This window comes from Baudoinia panamericana (genome assembly GCF_000338955.1).
Source record: "Baudoinia panamericana UAMH 10762 unplaced genomic scaffold BAUCOscaffold_9, whole genome shotgun sequence".
NCBI classification, from domain to species: domain Eukaryota; kingdom Fungi; phylum Ascomycota; class Dothideomycetes; order Mycosphaerellales; family Teratosphaeriaceae; genus Baudoinia; species Baudoinia panamericana.
The window spans coordinates 797,035-816,431 of NW_006911265.1; the positions used below are offsets into that span (position 1 = coordinate 797,035).

At 53.8% G+C, this 19,397-nt stretch overlaps 9 protein-coding genes across 9 annotated transcripts; 3 read left to right on the top strand and 6 right to left on the bottom strand.

The window, feature by feature from the left end:
* Positions 1 to 1,904, bottom strand: BAUCODRAFT_557854 (uncharacterized protein). The gene has a single exon (XM_007680255.1). The coding sequence runs from the start codon at positions 1,647 to 1,649 to the stop codon at positions 462 to 464; it is 1,188 nt and encodes a 395-aa protein (XP_007678445.1). The 5' UTR covers positions 1,650 to 1,904; the 3' UTR covers positions 1 to 461.
* Positions 1,905 to 2,868: 964 nt separating this feature from the next.
* On the bottom strand, positions 2,869 to 4,410 carry BAUCODRAFT_93143 (uncharacterized protein). Its single transcript, XM_007680052.1, has 4 exons — positions 4,036 to 4,410; positions 3,817 to 3,980; positions 3,579 to 3,748; positions 2,869 to 3,517 (listed from the first exon to the last, which is right to left on the bottom strand). Exons 1-4 carry the CDS (start codon positions 4,370 to 4,372, stop codon positions 3,085 to 3,087), a joined length of 1,104 nt encoding a protein of 367 aa, XP_007678242.1. The 5' UTR covers positions 4,373 to 4,410; the 3' UTR covers positions 2,869 to 3,084.
* A 470-nt stretch (positions 4,411 to 4,880) lies between these two features.
* BAUCODRAFT_124300 (uncharacterized protein) lies at positions 4,881 to 5,508 on the top strand (the record flags this gene model as incomplete). The annotated part of the gene is made up of 4 exons (XM_007680256.1): positions 4,881 to 4,965; positions 5,018 to 5,302; positions 5,359 to 5,395; positions 5,448 to 5,508. 4 exons carry the CDS (start codon positions 4,881 to 4,883, stop codon positions 5,506 to 5,508), a joined length of 468 nt encoding a protein of 155 aa, XP_007678446.1.
* Positions 5,509 to 6,039: 531 nt separating this feature from the next.
* BAUCODRAFT_124301 (uncharacterized protein) lies at positions 6,040 to 10,454 on the top strand (the record flags this gene model as incomplete). Its single annotated transcript, XM_007680257.1, has 3 exons — positions 6,040 to 7,898; positions 8,301 to 10,307; positions 10,370 to 10,454. 3 exons carry the CDS (start codon positions 6,040 to 6,042, stop codon positions 10,452 to 10,454), a joined length of 3,951 nt encoding a protein of 1,316 aa, XP_007678447.1.
* Positions 10,455 to 10,469: 15 nt separating this feature from the next.
* BAUCODRAFT_557168 (uncharacterized protein) lies at positions 10,470 to 12,072 on the bottom strand. The gene has a single exon (XM_007680258.1). The coding sequence runs from the start codon at positions 11,820 to 11,822 to the stop codon at positions 10,593 to 10,595; it is 1,230 nt and encodes a 409-aa protein (XP_007678448.1). The 5' UTR covers positions 11,823 to 12,072; the 3' UTR covers positions 10,470 to 10,592.
* A 251-nt stretch (positions 12,073 to 12,323) lies between these two features.
* BAUCODRAFT_73956 (uncharacterized protein) lies at positions 12,324 to 13,937 on the bottom strand (the record flags this gene model as incomplete). The annotated part of the gene is made up of 2 exons (XM_007680023.1): positions 12,324 to 13,540; positions 13,589 to 13,937. 2 exons carry the CDS (start codon positions 13,935 to 13,937, stop codon positions 12,324 to 12,326), a joined length of 1,566 nt encoding a protein of 521 aa, XP_007678213.1.
* A 775-nt stretch (positions 13,938 to 14,712) lies between these two features.
* BAUCODRAFT_35943 (uncharacterized protein) lies at positions 14,713 to 16,097 on the bottom strand. Its single transcript, XM_007679885.1, has 3 exons — positions 15,373 to 16,097; positions 15,205 to 15,321; positions 14,713 to 15,141 (listed from the first exon to the last, which is right to left on the bottom strand). The coding sequence occupies exons 1-3, from the start codon at positions 15,946 to 15,948 to the stop codon at positions 14,830 to 14,832; spliced, it is 1,005 nt and encodes a 334-aa protein (XP_007678075.1). The 5' UTR covers positions 15,949 to 16,097; the 3' UTR covers positions 14,713 to 14,829.
* A 166-nt stretch (positions 16,098 to 16,263) lies between these two features.
* On the bottom strand, positions 16,264 to 17,814 carry BAUCODRAFT_556913 (uncharacterized protein). The gene has a single exon (XM_007680259.1). The coding sequence runs from the start codon at positions 17,331 to 17,333 to the stop codon at positions 16,761 to 16,763; it is 573 nt and encodes a 190-aa protein (XP_007678449.1). The 5' UTR covers positions 17,334 to 17,814; the 3' UTR covers positions 16,264 to 16,760.
* On the top strand, positions 17,814 to 18,707 carry BAUCODRAFT_557181 (uncharacterized protein). The gene has a single exon (XM_007680260.1). It carries the CDS (start codon positions 18,295 to 18,297, stop codon positions 18,577 to 18,579), a length of 285 nt encoding a protein of 94 aa, XP_007678450.1. The 5' UTR covers positions 17,814 to 18,294; the 3' UTR covers positions 18,580 to 18,707.
* Positions 18,708 to 19,397: the final 690 nt, after the last annotated feature.

A 19,397-nucleotide genomic window follows, 5' to 3' on the forward strand; every position in this document is an offset into this window, starting at 1 on the left:
ATCGGGACTTCTGCAGTGGCCAAGCTAGCGACTTACTGCGGAATGTGAGTGTACCTAGCATCCCAAAATGTCCTGTTTGTTGTGTTCTTTCCCCGTTCGCTCTGAGGAATGGCAATGTCCCCACCCTCTGGACCACCTCGCCAAACTCTAGCGCGACATCTCTTGGTGCATATCTGCGCTGACGAATGGTTGTAACCTACATAATCTCCAAATGCTGCCGCTAACAACACAGCAAGAAGCTGCACACGGTATCTCGTCACAGCTCAACAGTAAGTTCCCTTCACACTCATGTCGCATGCACCCCTAGCTTCTTCAATTCTTGGCCATTTCTTTGTCAGTGGACCATTCCTCTCACCTCCGCTCTTGATGAGAGTCTTACTCTCTCCGAACCACCTAAAGCGATAGGTGCCTCCATTAGCATCATCTCAAAGAGCAACCAAGGCTTATGGCTTTCATTTGACTCACTGTCCCGGCTTTAGCAGCCCCATCGACCTGCGTGGACTACTCCCACCTCGTGGGTGAGGTGGTATCGCATGGTTTGGGCCGAGGTACGAGCTCTTTTGCTCCACTGACTGCCGTTTCATGATCATCAACGACGGCGTGCCCGGTGTGGCGGGCCGAATGGCCATGTCGTCATCATCTGAATGTGAAGGAGAGGGCAAGGGAACGATTTCGGAATGTCGAAACTCCCGTGCGCCGGGGTCGCTGCTGAAATCGAAGTGGAATTGGTCTGAGGGAATACGAGGGGCGCGGGAGGACGGGCGCGGAGGTGGCAGGTTGTCCTCTTCTTCGTGAACGGAGGCGGAGCCTTTCTCTAGTTGAGTTTGATTTCGGCTTGCTTCGAACTCCAGGCGAGTAATCTGGAACCAAGGCAGACTCCGTAAAGGGTTGAAGAAGAGCGTCGAGGCTTTGCCTTTCGAAGTCGATGACGGCGTCCCTGCAGAATTCGGCGGGCTTCGCAGGCTGGACAGCTTACTCGAGAGCTTCGCGATAGGTCTTGCCAGCAGACTCTTCCATGCCGGCGCACAGGCGCATATTACCGCAAGATCTATCTCCACCGCCGCGGCGATCCACAGCGGGTAAGCAAACCACGTCTCGTCGTAGTCTGCGATGAGCGACTTCCAGATGTAAAACGTGCGGACGACACCAGCGACGGTGACGATGAAGCCTAGGCAGAGGAGGAGGCAGACACCGACGCGCTGGCGAAGCGGCATTTGCAGGCGCACAACGATGGGGATCGGCAGGACGGTAGTAAGTAGGTCCGAAAAGCAGTTGATTATGCCACCACCGAGCATGACTTTGCCTTCATCGAGGCAACGGATGTTTGGCATGGGAGGGTAGATCCAATACGCTTCGATAGGGACGCAAAGCCAGATTGTCTCGCAAACGAATTGGATGCAGACGGCAATGCTCCAGGCTACGCTAGCGTGCAGCACCCATCTGAACCACGTCATACCGGTGTCTTTGACGAGGCGGTAGTAGAAGCAAATGAGTGACAGTCTTGTGAAGGTGGCCGCGAGCGTGAACATGAGTTTGGCGACGAAGGCAATTTTGTTGGCGCCAATGATCATTCCTGCTGGAATATCCCATTCGTGTCTATTCCAGCCGTATGCCTCGTTCGCGAGGATGACCACAATAGTCATGCCCATGGTGAAGATCTAATAGCTCTACATCAGCTGTAGCTCTTGTTGCAAGCCTCAGCAGGGTTGGCGGTATCGTACAAGTGACAGGATGATCAGGGAATCATCCGCGCCATACCACTGCTTTATTACTAGCCTCGAGTATAGCCGACCTATAACCGCAATAGCGACCAGCGTGATACAGATTAGGTTGACAATGAGCAAAGCCGGACCGTGTGTGACCGGGTCGATGTAGTTGGAAGTCGGCCATAAGAGAAGTATGTCTATAGGAGGTATCCTCATTGTGGCTGTCGATCTGTACTATCTTCGCCTCGACGGTGTTTCAGATGGTGAGCAGGAGTCGGCCATGCTCATGACCCGTTATTACTCAGTCGCCTGCAAAGACTGAAAGCAGCGTCTTCGCAGCGCGCAAGCGATACGAAAGTGCTCCGCGCGCTTATTGAATGGAAGAACGTGGTATCTGTCGGGTCGTAAGGTAAGCGTGATGGTGTATGTCGCACAGACTGAGCAATCAGAGCCATGGACTCGAGAATGAGAAGAAGGGAGAGGAGAGGTAGATGGACGGCCAACCATTTCCCTGATAAGATGACTGGACGATGTGGTCGCACTTTGTGGTCTCCAGACACGGGCGTTGCACAGCGACGGCACTCGCAATGCAAGCAAGGGAGCGGCAGCACCCTCGACATCCGGTCATTTTCGTTGATTGCCGGTCACAGCGCTGAGAGCATTTCTCACGTTGGGGTCGGCGAGCTGCAGCTTCAACATTGGAAGAGCATCCACGCGACCGTGACCGTAGAGCTACGATCTGCACATGGCTTTGATTGAGTTCTCTTGCTTGAATGCATCTGTGGCAACAACGGCAGCGGGATCCGAGACGCACTGCAGAGGAGCTGCTGGTGGGCGATGCATAACACGCGTTACAAGCACCGGAGTACACGTCTCATTTCGTCCTCCTGCAGCCATTGTGTAAGCGATTGACACACTGGCGAGACCGATCCATTGCTCATGGCAGCCACCGCGTGGCTTGTTCTCGCGATCGTCCGACATCAAGGTCGTATGTGACCATACGTGATACTAGTGGAGGGTTGATTGGGATGAGGAAAAACTAAGATTGCCAGGCCAGTGGAGCAAGTACATGTATCGAGGCCTGTGGAGTCTCCACTCTTACCCCCTGCAGATCTGCGGGTGTTCGGTGCGCGCCACCACACAGTCTTCGGAGGCTTTTGATGGCTGGTGTAACGCCGGATACAGTGCTCGGATGCGCCGCAGTTGATATCGCTGAGTAAACAGCATTGATCGCTCACTTATAGTATGTCCTTCAAAGTTTCCCGAAACAAACCACGACCCGTTCCTTCTCCGCCGACAGCAACGGACAGTCTGCCCAGGCGAAGTCGAGCACCTACCATGACAGCGACACGATGGCCGTGAGCACGGTGCTGAATATCTACACCTTTCCGTCCACGGACCCTTTCACCGGACGTTTCGTCCGCTCGGCGTGCGACTTGGTATACGGACTGTCATCGCTCAACTCCACGCCAATGGCGCTGATCATCTGGCCGCTTGAATGTGGTAAAATGGCATCTGGGTCTTGCCCAACAATGGTCCCGTCGCTCATGTGCCTTACGTTGCGCTGCTTCTCGTCCGTCGTCCTCCGCATTGGGCCTCCAGCCTCCATCGCTGTGGCCAAGGAACCAATGTTGAAGTCCACACCTACGCCATCTTCGCCAGTGAGGTAAAGATACCAATACACAGTGCCGACGAAGAGGCCTCCGCCCACCATGTTGCCCATCATGGTCGGTATCATGGACTTCCAGATATAGTAGCCGACTCCGATATCTGCGCCACACCAGATTCCCATAGGTATGAAGAACATGTTGCTATATGCCACGTAGGTCAGCTTCGCAAAAGCACCGATCGTTGCAGTGGGTTTGTACTGACGCAACGACATGGTCCAACGCCAGGGCCACGAAGGTTGCCGTTGGCCACCAGATAGCAATGATCTTACTGGAGATTTCGCGGCTGCTTATCGAAATGAATACAGCGAAGCAGACAAGCCAGTTCGCGCCTATTGCACGTAGAAATATCTGATGCCACTGCGGCTGCACAGCCTACAAACCGAGGGAGCCACAGGTCAGCGATTGTTCGCACGCTTACCGAGCTCGCAACCTGGCCGTACCTTTTGTTCAGCAATCATAATAGCGGCTGATGCATAGCCACTCGTCTCCTGGAAGACGCCGCCATAGCCCATGATGATCGCCATGAAAAATAGTGAGCCTGCCAGGTTGCCGAAGAACGATACGGCCCAGCTCTGAGCGACATCCAGCACGCTTACCCTTCGGTCTGTAGTATTGTCAGCGCGCCAGACAACCTTCGTGAAGATACGATGTCGACCTACGCAAAAAAGCCGTCGTCATGAACATGATATTGCTCGTGAAAAGATCCGCTCCGCTTAACACAATCATTACGAGTCCGATCGGGAAGAACAGTGCTGCTATCGAGCGTATCAAGCCTGGGGCATTCTGCTGGTACCAAGGCGCAGCGTTTGTAGACACGAGCACTGCGCAGCCAAATCCTAGGAGCGGTCCGGTCATGAAAGAGTTCCACCACAGCTTGTCAATACGCATGTGGGCTTTCTTGCACCCAATGCGACTGACGAGTTCGATGGTCTGCTGGGGCGTGAAGGCGTCCATATTGCTAGTCGTAGAGAGAGGACAGAGGTTACGAACTACCATAGACGTACGAAAGAGGACGGAGGACACAAGATTCGAGAACAGGAAATGGCACTGCGTCGAAGGTAGAGTACCCACGAGATCTGAGCGAAGCTTTCTCTCAGCATGTTTCCCTCAGTGGCTTGCTGATCTGTATGACAGTCTTCGCCGCCCACTTGAAGGATTGTATTCTTCCAAATTGCAGACACACGGGAAGGAGTGAAATGACGTTGCCGCGGAGCACATCGACGTGAGACTACCGGATCGAAACGCAGATGGGCCGATCGCGTGGTCGCGTCCTTATCATGCGTTCAGGAATCTGAGATGGTTGATCGCAAGATACCGTGGAGCCGCATCACGTGGAAAATACCCACAGTGTCGCTGACTCAGCGGGCATGCGAGGTTGGCGTCATTTTCGAGATTTGACCACTATTCGTTGGCTCACCAGATAGTGAGGTTTGCTAGCATTGATATTCTTGACTTCTTGTGATACAAGTGTACGGTATCCAATAGCTGATTGTGCCTGTGCAACATGTCTCTCAGCGCGCCTGGCGGTCCCATCAATCCCGAGGAAGCGGACAACTTCGAGGAAATCGAGAAACAGTTCGCCGTGAAAGGTTCGTTCGACTGTAGTACTTGGTCTCCAGCATCTACTGACAGCTATATAAGTTGTTGAACACATGAGCACATACTGGTCCATACTCGAGAAGCTGCCGGGCTCGAAGCTACGCCTCACAAAGTATGACGATGACATACTGGAGCATTTCAGGCGAGAGTTTCCAGACTTTGATCTCAAGGCCACGATTAACGAGGATGAGATGAAGAGTAAGGAGGGCAAGGAGAGGTGGCGCAATTTCATCAACGAGTACGAGAAGAAAGTGGAGGACTACAATTTCGGCACAATGTTGCGGGCGAACCCAGCCTGGGAATATGGCGAGAAGGAGACCATCTTCGGTAGGTGGTATGTCCGATACTAATTCGCCTATATTCATACTGACAAGACTGTTCAGCCGTTCGTATGCAGTTCTATGCTGTCGAGATCGCCAGGTAACTCACAGTGTTTCGATTCTGCTGATTCGCGGTTGCTGACAATGGGTAGAAATCGCGCAGGTCTGAACGACTGGATTTATGAGAAAGCGCAGAAAGCCAAGGGAGCTTGAGTCCTAGAATTACGGCATTGCTTCCGGGTTGCAAGAAGTGCGTCGACCCTATGTGCCGAGGTCAGCACAACGCTACGATGCCGTAGAGACCGAACAACGAGGGATCGTGAGAAAACGCTCGGGAGAGATGTGCCACGTGAGAGCGCACGGGGTACTTACGAGGCATTCCCGCGAGAGCCTTCAAGCGCGTCCCTGTGGGCAAAGACAATGGGTGGGCACATCGTGGTGCTGCGGTCGCGGGAAAGCAAGTGCAGGACCATGTTCCTTCGCGGTGGGTGGATGTTCCAGGATCGGTGCAGGATTGATTGGTACCATGTGGCGCTGCGACAACAATATGAAGCGGAAGTATCCGCTCCGCTTTTACATATGCCCGGACCACAATCTTTGACACTTGGGCCGCTCGTAACACGCAGACGTGTATCGCGAACATAGATCTCGGAAGAGCAAATGACTTGGTCGGCGCATGGCTATGAGCTCCACTCAGAATCACCGTCCTCCATGGCACGCTCATCCAAAACTAATGGCGAGCTAATGACCACGGAAAAGGACGACCATGCCTCTGACTCTCCCGACAAGACAGAGTACGGCGAAGGCAACGCACCATCTGCGACGCCATGGAAGGCACTTTTCTTCTTCACCACTAGTGCCAACCTGCCGGTACTCATTTGCGGCGTCATATGCTCAGCCATTGCCGGTGCGGCCAATCCTGTCCAATCCTTCCTTATCGGAAGGCTCTTCGAGGGCTTCACACAGTACGCGAGCGGAGCCTGGACAACTATCACACTTATGCAGGAGCAAAAGAAACACGTTCTCTACTTGGTCGCTGTCGCTGGCGGTAGCTGGATCTTCCATTCACTTGAATTCATGCTCTGGCTTACCTTCGGTGAGCTTCAAGCGAAGAGTGCGCGCGACCGCCTCTTCCACGGCCTTCTCGAGAGGGATATTGAGTGGTACGACATGCGAAAAAATGGCATCGGTGCACTGCTCCCTCGTTTGCAGACGCAGATCCGCGACTTGCAGCTTGCCACATCCCAGCCGCTAGGTTTGCTGTTCTCCGCAGCTGCGCAATGTCTTTTGTGCCTGGGAGAGGCGTTCTTCTACCAGTGGAAGCTCACCTTTGTCATCCTGTCGACCGTGCCGGTGATCATCGTTCTGTTCGGTCTACTTGCTCGTATCATGCAAGCCGCTATCACACAACAGCAGGAAAAGCTAGGCGAAGCGCAGAAGTGCACGACCAGTGCATTCACCGCAATTGAGACCGTCAAGTGCTTCAACGGTCAGACCCTGGAGCGGCAGAAGTACATGACGAAGGTGCGCGAAGCTGGCAATTGGTATCTGAAGGTGGCTCGGGCGAGCGGGTTGCAGATGGCTACGGGAGTGTTCTTCGCTTCGGCAATGTTTGTACAAGGCTTCTACTATGGTGGCGTACTGATCCGCAACGGTGAAGCAACCGTCGCTCGGGTCATCATCACATTCCTGGGCGCGATCGGAGCCTTTCAGGCCCTGCAAATGATTTTGCCACAGGTAATCAATCTCGAAAAGGGTCGGAGAGCGGGTACAACATTACGAGCAGTCATGGCGGAGGTACAGCGTGGCTCCAATGTTTGGCAGAAACCTGGACTCCATTCTCCCTCGACCTGTCGTGGCGAGATAAGTATCACGAATCTCAGCTTCGCGTACCCTTCGCGGTCCGATCATCTCGCTCTGGACGATGTTAGTATGTTGATACCTGCTGGGGAGATGACGTTCTTGATCGGAAGGAGCGGGTCTGGTAAGAGTACGATCAGTCAATTACTCATGGGCTTCTATCGAGTCACCAGTGGTGAGTTAGCTGTTGATGGCATACCTGTCCACGCTTTGGATACCGAGTGGCTTCGCTCCAATATCGCGCTTGTGGAGCAGCAGAGTTTTCTGTTCAGCGACACCGTGTTCCGCAACATCGCTTTTGGTCGTAAGGACTATAGCGAAGTAAGCAAATCTGAGGTGATGGCTGCAGCCGAGTTCGCTTTACTGCAGCTTATGATTACAGATATGCCGAATGGATTGGATACACTGGTAGGCTACGATGGCGGATCTATCTCTGGTGGTCAGCGCCAAAGGATGGCTTTGGCGCGAGCCAGATTGCGCGACACGCCAATACTACTCCTGGACGAATCAACAAGCGCTCTTGACCACATCAGCCGGGCTTTGATGATGGATGCGATCCGACTCTGGCGGCGTGGTAAGACTACGATTGTCATCACCCACGATATCTCGCAGATCCAACCAGAAGACTACGTATATCTACTCGAGCACGGAAAGCTTGTACAAGAAGGCTACCGCAAGCATCTCGAGAAGCTCAAAGATACGCCGTTCCAGGACCTCTTACCTGAAGATTTCCGCGCAAAAGCGTCGCATTTCGATTCGCGTAGAACTCCAGATTGGGAGTCCGTGTACACTAGAGGCTCGTCTCTGAACATTGATACCACGGACCTGCGGAGCAGCCACATCGCCCACGATCCGCTCGAAGTCCATCTCACGGTCATTGAGAACGATCGCTCCTCCTTTCTACCAGCTGTTTGGGAACATGATATTCCTGTGCCCGTAATGGGCCACTTGGGGAGAGTGGTGCCAGGTGCCGCTGTAGCTTACAAACGCCTGACCATGGCTCCCCCGCCACTCTCGACCGACTTTCAACGCTGGGGTTGGAAGTCTGATGCATATGAGGCACCAGCTCACCCTCATGGGGATCGATTGTCCGCAGTTCTTCAGCAGCTTGTCGACCGCACCGGGAAGGCAGCCGCGGACAGTAGGATACGCGCAGTTGGCTCTGAACACAGCAGACAACCCCTATCTATGAGCGCAGTACTGGACTTGGCTGAAAGCGGCAAGAAGCCAGTTGTTGATAGGGGTATCAACCATGTCCAGGCAGATGTAGCCAATACCCATAATTGGGGTTTGTCTCGTATATTGGGCACGATCTGGCCCAATGCCAGCGCCTCGGGGAAGCTTATGATCTTGGCAGGGTTCTACGGCTGTACTGTGCATGCCATCGCAACGCCGGTGTTTTCGTACATACTGGCCAAACTGCTCGGGACATATGCAATGCCTCATGGCGAAGGCCGCAAACAGCTGATTTACGCCTTGATCATTCTCACGGTCTCCGCTCTCGATGCGGCACACACTGGCCTTCAAAGATTTCTCCTTGGCCAGGTCGGTCAACACTGGGTCGACAGCTTCCGTGATCGAGCAGTTAAGCGTGTCCTGGACCAGCCGAAAGCGTTCTTCGACGACGAGCAGAATTCGGTGTCGCATCTTGTTGACTGTCTTGACCGTAATGCGGAAGCCATGCGAGAGCTCTTGGGTACATTCACTGCACTGGCATTCATTGCACTTATAATGTGTGCCATATCTGTCGTGTGGGCACTCTCTGCGCAGTGGAAGATGACCCTAATCGCACTTTCCGTCGGGCCTTACATTCTGGGCGTGTCCAGGCTTTTTGCAGCGGTTAGTGCCAGATGGGAGACTCGCAGCAATGACGCAGCCGAGATCGCCTCTTCCATCTTCACTGAAGTCTTCACCAACATCAAGACCGTGCGCGCGTTAGCGCTGGAATCTCATTTCAAGGACAAGTACATCAGAGCTACAAATCACGCCCTGGTAGTAGGGTTCCAGCGATCGTTCTACACCGGCTTCTTCTTTGGCTTGTCCGACTCAGCCGTGAGTTTTGCCAATGCGCTTGTCTTCTACATCGGCACGTGGCTAGTATGCAGAGGCACAGCCGTCAACGACGTGATACAGGTAATTGTTATGCTGATGTTCGCTCTTGCAAACATTAGCGTCATTCTGGAATGCATACCGCAGGTCGGCAGCTCGCGTGATGCCGCGTCCCGTCTACTTCGCCTAGCGCATCTACCTCAAGACTCACACGAACATCTTGGTGATACGCGAGTGGAGAGTGTTGGCGAAATCCTGTTCAACAATCTGCGCTTTGCGTATCCGAGCCGACCAGCACGTACAGTTCTCAATCGTATCAACCTCCGTTTGCACCCCGGCGTCTCAACAGCCATAGTCGGGGAATCGGGCTCAGGAAAGTCGACCATTGCGACCCTGTTGCTGGATATCTGGAACACAGCTCAGATGCCGGAGACAGATGCAGCGGCTGCTGGCGAGTTGATCATTTGTGGCCGGGACATCACAACCCTCTCAACTCCGTCCTTGCGGACTGCGATTGTACCTGTGCTACAGAATCCAACCGTCTTCGCGGCGACTGTCGCAGAGAACATCACGTATGGGCTTCCTACCGGCTCTCCATACTGCAGCGAGGTCGTCATCATCGATGCTGCACAAAGGGCTGGTATTCATGACTTCATAAACAGCCTTCCTTTAGGTTATGATACTCCCATAGGCGATGGTGGCATGGGCTTGTCAGGTGGTCAAGCACAGCGTGTTGCCATTGCGCGAGCCTTGGTCCGGAACCCTTCAGTACTAATTCTGGATGAAGCAACATCGGCTTTAGACGTCGAGTCAGCAGCGCTAGTGCGGCAGGCGATCAAGAGCCTCGTAGACGACAAGAGCCGAGCAATGACAGTGATCATGATAACGCACAGCAGAGACATGATGGAGATGGCCAAGCATGTCGTTGTTCTTGATCAAGGGAACGTCGTAGAAGAAGGCGGCTTCGAGGAGCTCCTGGCCAAAGAAGGTGCCCTTTCGAACCTTCTCAGTGGCGGAGCGTGGACGGACAATAAGCTGAGCGGCCATACTGCGCGCAAGCGCGGAGCACCCCGACTGAAAGACGTCCGTTGGACGTCACGGCCGCCTAGGCGCCGCGCAGTGTCACGTACATTGGCGTGCTGAGATCCGCTGTGATTGTACGTAGTGTATGTTGTATCGTACCTACACATGGCTATCTTTCGATTCGCAATGTTACCATATCGCAGAACGGATTTCGCGCGCCTATATAAACGCTGCCAATGAGCTCTAGTGATGTTGATGGCCCTTGAGGATATAGATTTGATCGGCTTTTGTCCGTGTAGTAGACATCTTTCTGACAAAGCAAAACTTCTAGCCATCTCCCAGCTCCCGAGCCATCGTTTCCGCCCTCAGTCATCCGCCGACCACTTTTCAGCTGTGCACAGTACTCTGCATCGACATACCGGTGGTATCTCCTGTTTAGCGGTCAATGATAGGTATCCATTGGCACATTTGGATAAGTCGACAATGCTGACACCCCCTTCAGAGTCTCCCTCCGCCTCCGCCAGCCACTGATCATACTCTGGCAAGGTGCCCTCGAACAAGCCCAATGCCCTTCGCAATCTGTTCCACCGACTGATCTGCGCCCGCACCGTCCCGCAAGCAGTCTCGAACTTTGCCTTTTGCGCAGTTTTGACGTAGCCGGCCACTGTCACAAAAAGGCCACGGACCGAAGGCCAGGCGGCTTCAAGGATCCAGTCGACCACGACTCTCTGACAGGCACCGTCAAGATTCTGGCTTACGGCGGTCAGGGATGGAGCTGCGAATGTGAGTGTAAGGTTGTCGAGTTTCATCTGCCGCAAGGCCTCTGCAGTCTCCTGCCGCTCATATATTGCAAACCCCGCATGAGCGAAGCCGAAGAGCCTGAGAAATTCTTGGTGACTCAGTGCTATTTCGAGTCGGCGGATGCTATCTTGTGGGTACCGCTTAGATAGAAGTCGAGCAAGGACGCGAGTCTGTGCCGCAACGAATGTGCTATACAAGTACAACACCTTTACCGCTTCTGCACTGACTTGCTTGTTCAGTCTAAGAAAGGCGACACTCGGTTTCTGGATTTGCATGCCAGCGAAACGGCCCATTAGCCTTCGGCTCTTACACGTCGGATAGGGTTCAGTAGTGAAGCCAAATGTATGGATATATATCTGATCTCGTATCTCCCGGGGTAGGGTCAGGAACGAAAACAGCTTCCCGTTGGCAAGCCACCATTCCCATTGAAGACGCGGCCTATTGATTGCATGCGCTGCATCAGGTCTCTGTCTGTGAGGCAGATACCGCAGGTAAGCCTCTACATGGACCCATCTGGCCCGACAGTGAACGAGAGCTTGATGCGCTCCAGTGAGCCGAACTTGCATGGCCTTCTCCTGGTCACCCCAAACCTCGAAGTTGTAGTGAGTGAAGCCAAGAAGGTGACCCAATGAGTCATTGATGCGCTGTGCCTCGCGTGCCGGGTATACATTGACGTTGATTCCTTCATTCATGAAATCGTCGAAGCTCCTGGTACGGTACATGTTGATATCACGTCGTAGGAGCTCAGCAACCAGATCCACTTCAGGTCGCGTCCGGAATTTGGGACCACCCATTGTTCTCGATTCCAGAGTCTTGCTGGGAAAGGAATGTATGCTAGGAAGACAGCGCGTGACCAGGATCCTGTCAGGGGAGCAACGAGTGGTTTACGCAGTGTCTCTGTCGAAAGGGCATATTATTGTCACCAGAAAACATCGGTGAAGGTGGGCCAGTAATCAGGCAGTCACGCATGCACCAAGCACGTGAAGCGTGCATATGAGTTGGTGAACGAGCTTCGCTGCTGTTGTGACTGATGTACCTCGGACGCTTCCTTTTTGTTAAGATCGTGGTTGTAGCTGGTATTCTCCGGTGAGTGAACAGATCGGCTGAGTGGTGCTGGCCAAGTTTCAACGGAGGGTAGAATGGCCGAGTAAGGGTGACAGCCGCTTGCCACCAGATGCGCGCTCTCAGCATAGTAATGAGCAAGTTCGCGCGAAGAGCCGTACGAACACCTGTAATCACGTGATTTAAGTTTGTGCTCGGTGTTCAGTGGCCTGAAGCACGCGCTCGTTGTAAGGTCAATGTTGGCGATCGTGTTCCGGACATCGCTTGAGAACCCACTTCTCCCACGCTTTGCGCTGTCGATTATCAACTCGTTCTCCGTCATCGCCAAGATGCTCTGCGGAGTCCGTATGCCCGGAACCGTTGCAGTTACACCACGGCGCAGAGGCCGGAGTATCAGGTGAGTTGAGGGGTGGAAAATCCATTTCGTTGGCTTCTTCCGGTCGTTGCTCGTCGTCCGAATCCGTATCAGCGCTCCAATGCTCGTCTTCATCCTCCAAGCGATCGTTGGTGGTGTTATGGTGACTCGTGCTCGGTCCGGGCATCGGCGTCTCCTCTTCCTCGCTACTCTCGCTGTCACTCTCACCAGGTGGAATGTCGTCTGGCAATTCGGCTCCGGACCACGTCTCGTCGAAGTCGCGTGCATACCCAATACCGCGTAAGCTGACCCATTCGAGCCTGTACATCGAGTCCCTCAACGGTCCTAAGACGTCTTTCCACATACTGCCTTCTCTGAGCTGGACATCCCGAAGCCGAAGCCCTTTCAAACCACTCTTGTGTCGTAGAGCAAGGTCGACGATCTCCTCAGCGTCCAATAACCAGCTCTGTACCCCAAACGCCACCAACCTGCTCCAAGTCACGTTATGGAAGACGGAGTCCAGGGGAAGATTGAGGGGTCTGCGTGGCGGAAAACCAACATGCACCGCTTGTAGATTGACAGCGCTGTGGAACACGCTGTGGAATAAGCCGGAAAGATCGCTCATCTTCCGATCCAGGTCCTGTCCATCATCGAAGTGCAATGTTAGGCATGTGAGTCGTGCAGCAAGGGTAGTCAGAGACTGCGGTCTATGAGCTGAAAGGAATTCTGCGCTCTGGGGGCTCAGCACTGGTGATGAGAATCGTATCTCTGGCACGTTGGCGTGCGCAAGGGCTGTACCTATTGTCATTGAGCCCCTCAAGCATGCCGGCGCCCACTCCAGATTCACAAACTGCCTATAATCCTCGTGTCTACGGATATATGCAAGTAATGCAGTATCTTCGTCATCAGCAACACGCAGTAGCTGGATTTGCTGCAGGGCCGTGAACTTTGCAACGGCTCCCTTCAGCACACGAACGTCCTGTTCGGTTCGGACGATCTCGTGCTGTTCTGCGATCTTCTGCCGCAGACTGCTAAGATCAAGGTGTGCCGTAGCTGCGCCAGCGTTTGGTAGCCGGAACCGCACCGAATCGTCGTCTATTATTGATCAGCAATGTGAGAAGTCGCATTCGGAGAGATTAGTACCGTGGGTATAGAAGTAAGGTACAAGGTAAGAAAACTTCTTCACATGACGTGCTAAATGCGGCCATGCGGTCAACTGCTCCAGTCTCCACAGCCCGTTCTTGGAGAACCTCGTCACAACTTTGGTAAAGAGCAGGGGTTCCCCAATTTCTGCGAACCTTCGACAAGCGCATCTGAAATGGCCTATGTCACGAAGCGAATGCCTCGCCGGCGGTAGCGGACGCTCGAAGCTCTCTTCAGACAGAAATTGTCGCCGGTCAATAGGAACTGTCTTCTCCGGATGGGGTTCGATCTGGTCCCGGATTTTGAGCAAGACATCGTCTGGAAGGTTGTCGAGGGTATGTCGCTGCATCTTCATTCCGTGGTCCGAACAGCGTGTGGTATGGCCCATTAGCCATGCCCAGTCAGGACTGCACTAAGTACAACGCATGCTGCAGGTGTGACGACGTCATGTGGGAAGGCAAGTTTGATCACCCTCTTCGTCTCCGTCTTCAACGATGGTTAGAGGCGAAAGAAGGAAAGCCATGTCGTGCGGACCAACTCCCGCGGCCTAGCCTGGCGTCATCGCCGAACACGACCGCAAATGCATAGGGGCGGTACTAATGGCAGCAGGTGTGCGCAGGAGCAGCCACGTCTGAGACCACAAGACGTACGCAGCGGCCAATGGCGTTGAGCGTGCACATTGCACCTGCAGCGCACGTGACCATTTGCTGCTGCGAGCGGGACGCTGTGGAACGGTGCGTGCCCCAAAGCATGCCGGAGCTCAAGATAGGCAGCGGTAAGTGCGTGGCGCAAGGTAGGTTTCCGTCGGCTCCGCAGCTGCTTCGCTGGCGACCTGTGGGATGTGTGCTTGTGGAGTACTGCTTGGGCGAATCGGACTGCCAGCCAGACGGAGACTCTGCACGCTAGAGTTCAGCGGTGCAGCTCCGTGACCGTAAGACTCGCAAGATTCACGCATGAGAAACGCACGGCGGTGAGGAGACAGTGCAGCTTTGCGGCGGCGACGTTGTGCATATTTGAAAGTCCTCGAATGGAGTGCTGTTACGGTCGGAATCGATCATCGCGACTGGACCGACCATCGGGCACAACAGCGATCAGCCACCGACAACATCAGAACAATATCCATAGACGCACAACTGATTCATATAGTACCTCTTGTCGCATTATCTGACGAGGAATACTTGATGAATGTTCCGTCTACGTTCGCTGTCCAAATTCTGGTTCACCAACGCGAACAGCAGCGTCTACCATGCAGCATGACCGCCATCTATTCTGAGATCACTTCCCGTCATGAACGAGCTCGCATCGCTGATCAGAAAGACACCGGCACCGCGGTATTCTTCCGGTTTGCTCAGCTTACCCAGCATATTTTGTGTTGGCCAATCTCTTTTTCGCTCTGGGAACTGCTCGAAAAGTGCCTCAACCATGGCAGTAACAATGTAGCCCGGACTCAGTGTGTTCACTCGTATACCGTGTGGTCCCCACTCTGCGGCGAGATTTCTCGCGAGCTGTATCACGCCGGCCTTACTAGCATTGTATGCAGAGCAAATCAAGCCCTGGGTGAGTCGAGGAGAGTTAGCGAGATTGCATCAAGATGTTTGGCATACTTCAAGACTTACCCGGTTCGCCACGGTGCCGCTCATCGACGCGATCATGACTATGCTGCCACCGTTACCCCACCTGATCATCTCCTTGGCTGCCGCTTGAGCTGTCATGAATACGCCAGTAATGTTGACCTTAGTGTAGTTAGCCAAGCTCGACTTTTTCTCGTTTGATCGCCTACTCACCTCGAACATGGTGTTGGCATCCTTTGGGGAGTATTCCAACGCTGGCGTCTCTTGCTGTATACCCGCCGCAGCGATCAAGCCATCGAGCTTTCCCTGAGACTCGGAGATATTGCGAACAATCTCGTTCAAGCGTGGGACATCGCGAACATCAATCTGCCGGTAGTGCAACGTTGTCCCTAGCTCTTCGGCCGCTCGTTTCTGCACTCTGTAAAAGTCGGGCGAGGGTTCCGTCAGTCGATCCAGCGCGTATACTGTGGCTCCAGCTTCAAGCAACGCCTCTGCTTGCACAAGGCCCAAGCCTCTTGCTGCTCCCGTCACGAGCACTACTTTGTCATTCAGGTTGAACTCTGGTAGACGCCTGGTAGTACCGAGGTACGAGCTCGGCCTGCCATTGTCTCGTAGCGAAGCTGCTTCCTCCTTTGGCGGTCCTGGTGGCCCGCGTCCGGCTATCGGAGGGTTGCCGCGTGGTGGATCATGGACATCGTGCTGAAGGCGGCATTGATGGTAGGGGAGAGCCCGACTCGCGCGTGCCGATGAATGAGTTTTTCGGAGAAGGGACCGGGCGAGGAATGCCATAGATCAGTCCTGACAATGAGCACTGCTGCCAAGCTGTTTCTACACGGTTGAGGGACAATGTAATGGAATGAAGAGACGTAACTAACCTTTGCGGTGGCCGGAAGGTAAGCGTCACTGTTTCGTCCACATAGTGGTAAGGTTGGACGGCAACCTTGCCCTGGTTATGCGCACATCAAGCTGTTCGGCACACCACGAGGGTTTCCTACGGCTAACGATCACTTGCTCCTCGTTTGTCAGTAAGCTGCCACAATGAATGCCACGGGTTCGGTAGGTGGGGCTTACAGTCACCGAGGAGGAGCTCGAAAGCTTCCCCTACCTATTCAGGTAACCCGATCACGTGGTACGCTACAGTCTTGCAGGCCAAGCACAGTTTATTCCTGTTGTATCATTGCTTGTCGCGCTACAACTGACAACGCTGGAGTTGTGATATCTTTACAAACACGTATGACTGCCTGGTCTGCACGCTAGGAGAAAGTCCGCTGATAGCATGGACGTCTCATCTCGCAAGTAGATATCACTCATACAGCTTCACAGCTCCGCAACTGATTCGCTGCTGTTGTCTCCACACTCACATTACGGCTTCTGACGTTCCGCCAACCACGCGCGAATGTATAGAGCCTCGTGTCCAGCGACGTGAAGAGCCGCAAGACGGAGATCTTGCTCGAGGCATGCTAGCCATTAGTCGATCATTTGGGTGAAGCATATCCGGTGATACCAGGCCAGCCTTGGCGAGAGGTACGACCTTACAGTTGTCTGTGACATTGTGCTAGCCGCCAGTATTGGCAACGAGCCCGCTGAGTGGCGCAAGAGGCTCAGTTAGCTGTGCATCGTCGACAGCAGAAAGACTTCGCGGTGTATCGTGCTTTGCACAGAATGAAGGATGCCAGTGATTTCTGCCTGCTGCTGTCGTCGGTACGAAGCCGTTCCTTTGCGCACCGTCGCATACTGACCAGAGTCAGCATGAAGGTCGTATATGTGCATCTTCCAACGATGCCGCAGCATTGTGAAACTAGAGGCCAACCCGTACTCAATCGCGCGCTTTGTGTGGACTCCCTAGGCATGTACCATATCCCAAAGTGCAGCGGATGCAAGGCGCGCTTGCTGAATATATCTCGTCGATCCTGTCCGCATGCCGTGACCCGGTACATCGCATCCTCGCGCGGCACGATGAAGTCAAGTTTGCGGTACTCCACCTCGCTACTCAATGTCGCAATGTCTGCCTTGCCACAGCTTTGAGCGGTGCTGCTACTGTCTGCGCCGCTGCGCATGTGAGGTATGTTGTAACCGTGAGCGGTTTCCAAGTGGTGCTTGCCCTGCTCGTCACTGTCCTCCACTGCTGCATGTTCTTTACCAAGAACTTGCATCCCCGCACGCTTCGCTTGCATGCCAGAACCACCCCGTCGCGCGTCTCACAATCCAAGTGCAGACTTTAGCTGTGACAGGTTGTGCGGCGCTCAATTGCCTATGATTGTGTCGACATAGTGGTCTTCCGTAGAACCTGGTCGTTAGCAAAACCGAAGATGGCTGGCAACACGATACCCTCTACCAGTGTATAGGTACAAAAGTCCTAGACATTGAGTGGAAGAAATGCGTCAGAGTTTTGAACGGTACCAATCGATAGGTCCGATAGCGATCAGAGACAGCGACGCTTTCGCTGCTTCACTTCTGCTCAGGAAAGCGAAGAGGCTGTTTGGAAAGATGGAATGTTAAGGTCTGCGCTCGCTCGCGGGCGCTGCTGAGAAAGAAGTGCAACGGAGAGCCATACTTCTCATACCTGTAGCCCTTGGTCCAACCCGACATCGCATTGATGCTGCGCCTCGGTGAGTCTGTTAATCTTGAGATCGATTGTTCTCGACTTTGCGCGTACCGGAAACGAGAATATCGCACAGGCTTGGGTGTCACTCTCGCACTTGTTGTAGCAGCGGCTTCAGGTGGGGCAGTAATGGGCCTGATGGACGTAATGCTCGTCCACCGAGGCTCAATAGGACAAGCGTCGCGTAAGATGTTCCTGTTCGATTGAAAGGATGTTGGTTACGTTACGGTAGATGGCCGTGCGTGGCATAGGCGTTGAGCATTTCTCGACTTGACCACAGTTGTTATTCTCGCGTGCAAATGATCGCCGATGCCGATTGCGTGTGGACAGACAGACAGAAGCATTGTGACCAATGAAGGTTCAGTGCTATAGCAAGGCCATGTGCTTCCGGAAGCTTTCAATGAATATTACATGCGCCTTCAGCATTACGGTTAATGAAGGAAAACGTCAGGGTCTGCGTTGTTGCCGTCACTGCATATGTCCAGATTACGGTCAGGAGCCGAATATGAAGGACGACTCCAAGAACGTGTAGCATGAGTCAGTCACACTGGCTCTCTGAGTTGGAATCTCCGGCCGCCGACTCTGGGCAAGGCGAGATCGCCAGACCGAATTTTGGCCGAAAGGCTTTAATGCCCCCGTGTTGTCCACTTGAGCTCTTTGATGATGTGTGGCTCAACAGCGCAGTCGCCTCATTCTTCCTGCTCCAGTGCTTACCAACGAGAACGCATGAAGTCTGCAACTCTCCCTGCACGGCAGTGTCAGCGAACTTGAGGTCGGGTCGTGGGGCGATGCGGGAGGATTTGGGCGGCGACGAGTGAGGAGTTCATTGCTCATGATTGCGCGAAACACATCCAAACGGCCACGCTGGACAAGCATCCTGTGAAGTAGCCTTTGGCTTGGTGCCGAAACCCGCTTGGTGCCGGCGAGCGACGACACGTTCTTGGTGTATTAATTCGTCAAAACGCGCTAGACCCACGGTTGCGCCGGGATGAATGCATTCAGGCAGAATACGACGGCGCCAACCTGCCAGTTTCTGACCGGCGTGACCACAACACGGACTGCAACAAAATGCATTCAGCCGGATGACCATCTCGCCTCCTCGTCTCCACACCCCAGAAGCCACCCGTCCCCATGTCGTTGGCAAATCACATGGCTGAAGCTCCACTGCGTGGAGGGCTGGCCAGGACGGCGATCATTAGTCTGTGCAGCTTGTATGGAGACAGGGCTGTCCGCGTTCCTCGTTGTCTCGGATCCGTAAACGAGCAGTTGGGATATCGTCAACGAGAAGCAGTCTATTGTCCTGAATTTGTGCGCGCCTTTGCCGCACTTCACAAGTATTGCTAGCTGCAACCATAGAAGTTTGACCATATAAGCGTAGGATGGGCGCCAACTCCAGATGCAAAGACGCCTTTAGCCGGCATATAATGGGACACGTGAGGCAGCGCTAGCTCGTACAATGGACTAACCTAGCACCCCGCTGCTCGACCCTAACCGCTTCTACGAATCTCGGGGCCGACAGGGCTCGTGAGCAGTGGTTCCTTCGTAAGTATTATATACCGGCCACCCAAGCTTTCTCTTCCACTTGTTCCCCATCTCTTCAAGAGCACACAGCTTGATTAAACTCTCGTCTTTAACT

Bases quoted from the DNA above. Each gene is read 5' to 3' on its own strand.
- BAUCODRAFT_557854 (XM_007680255.1), bottom strand. From the start codon at position 1,649: ATGGGCATGACTATTGTGGTCATCCTCGCGAACGAGGCATACGGCTGG.
- BAUCODRAFT_93143 (XM_007680052.1), bottom strand. From the start codon at position 4,372: ATGGTAGTTCGTAACCTCTGTCCTCTCTCTACGACTAGCAATATGGAC. The intron at 3,981-4,035 runs GTAGGTCGACAT...ACAATACTACAG, and splicing joins CATGACGACGGCTTTTTTGC to ACCGAAGGGTAAGCGTGCTG. The intron at 3,518-3,578 runs GTCAGTACAAAC...CGTGGCATATAG, and splicing joins GCGTTGGACCATGTCGTTGC to CAACATGTTCTTCATACCTA.
- BAUCODRAFT_557168 (XM_007680258.1), bottom strand. From the start codon at position 11,822: ATGGGTGGTCCCAAATTCCGGACGCGACCTGAAGTGGATCTGGTTGCT.
- BAUCODRAFT_35943 (XM_007679885.1), bottom strand. From the start codon at position 15,948: ATGGCATTCCTCGCCCGGTCCCTTCTCCGAAAAACTCATTCATCGGCA. The intron at 15,322-15,372 runs GTGAGTAGGCGA...AACTACACTAAG, and splicing joins ATGCCAACACCATGTTCGAG to GTCAACATTACTGGCGTATT. The intron at 15,142-15,204 runs GTAAGTCTTGAA...CGACTCACCCAG, and splicing joins GCGGCACCGTGGCGAACCGG to GGCTTGATTTGCTCTGCATA.
- BAUCODRAFT_556913 (XM_007680259.1), bottom strand. From the start codon at position 17,333: ATGCAAGCGAAGCGTGCGGGGATGCAAGTTCTTGGTAAAGAACATGCA.
- BAUCODRAFT_557181 (XM_007680260.1), top strand. From the start codon at position 18,295: ATGAGTCAGTCACACTGGCTCTCTGAGTTGGAATCTCCGGCCGCCGAC.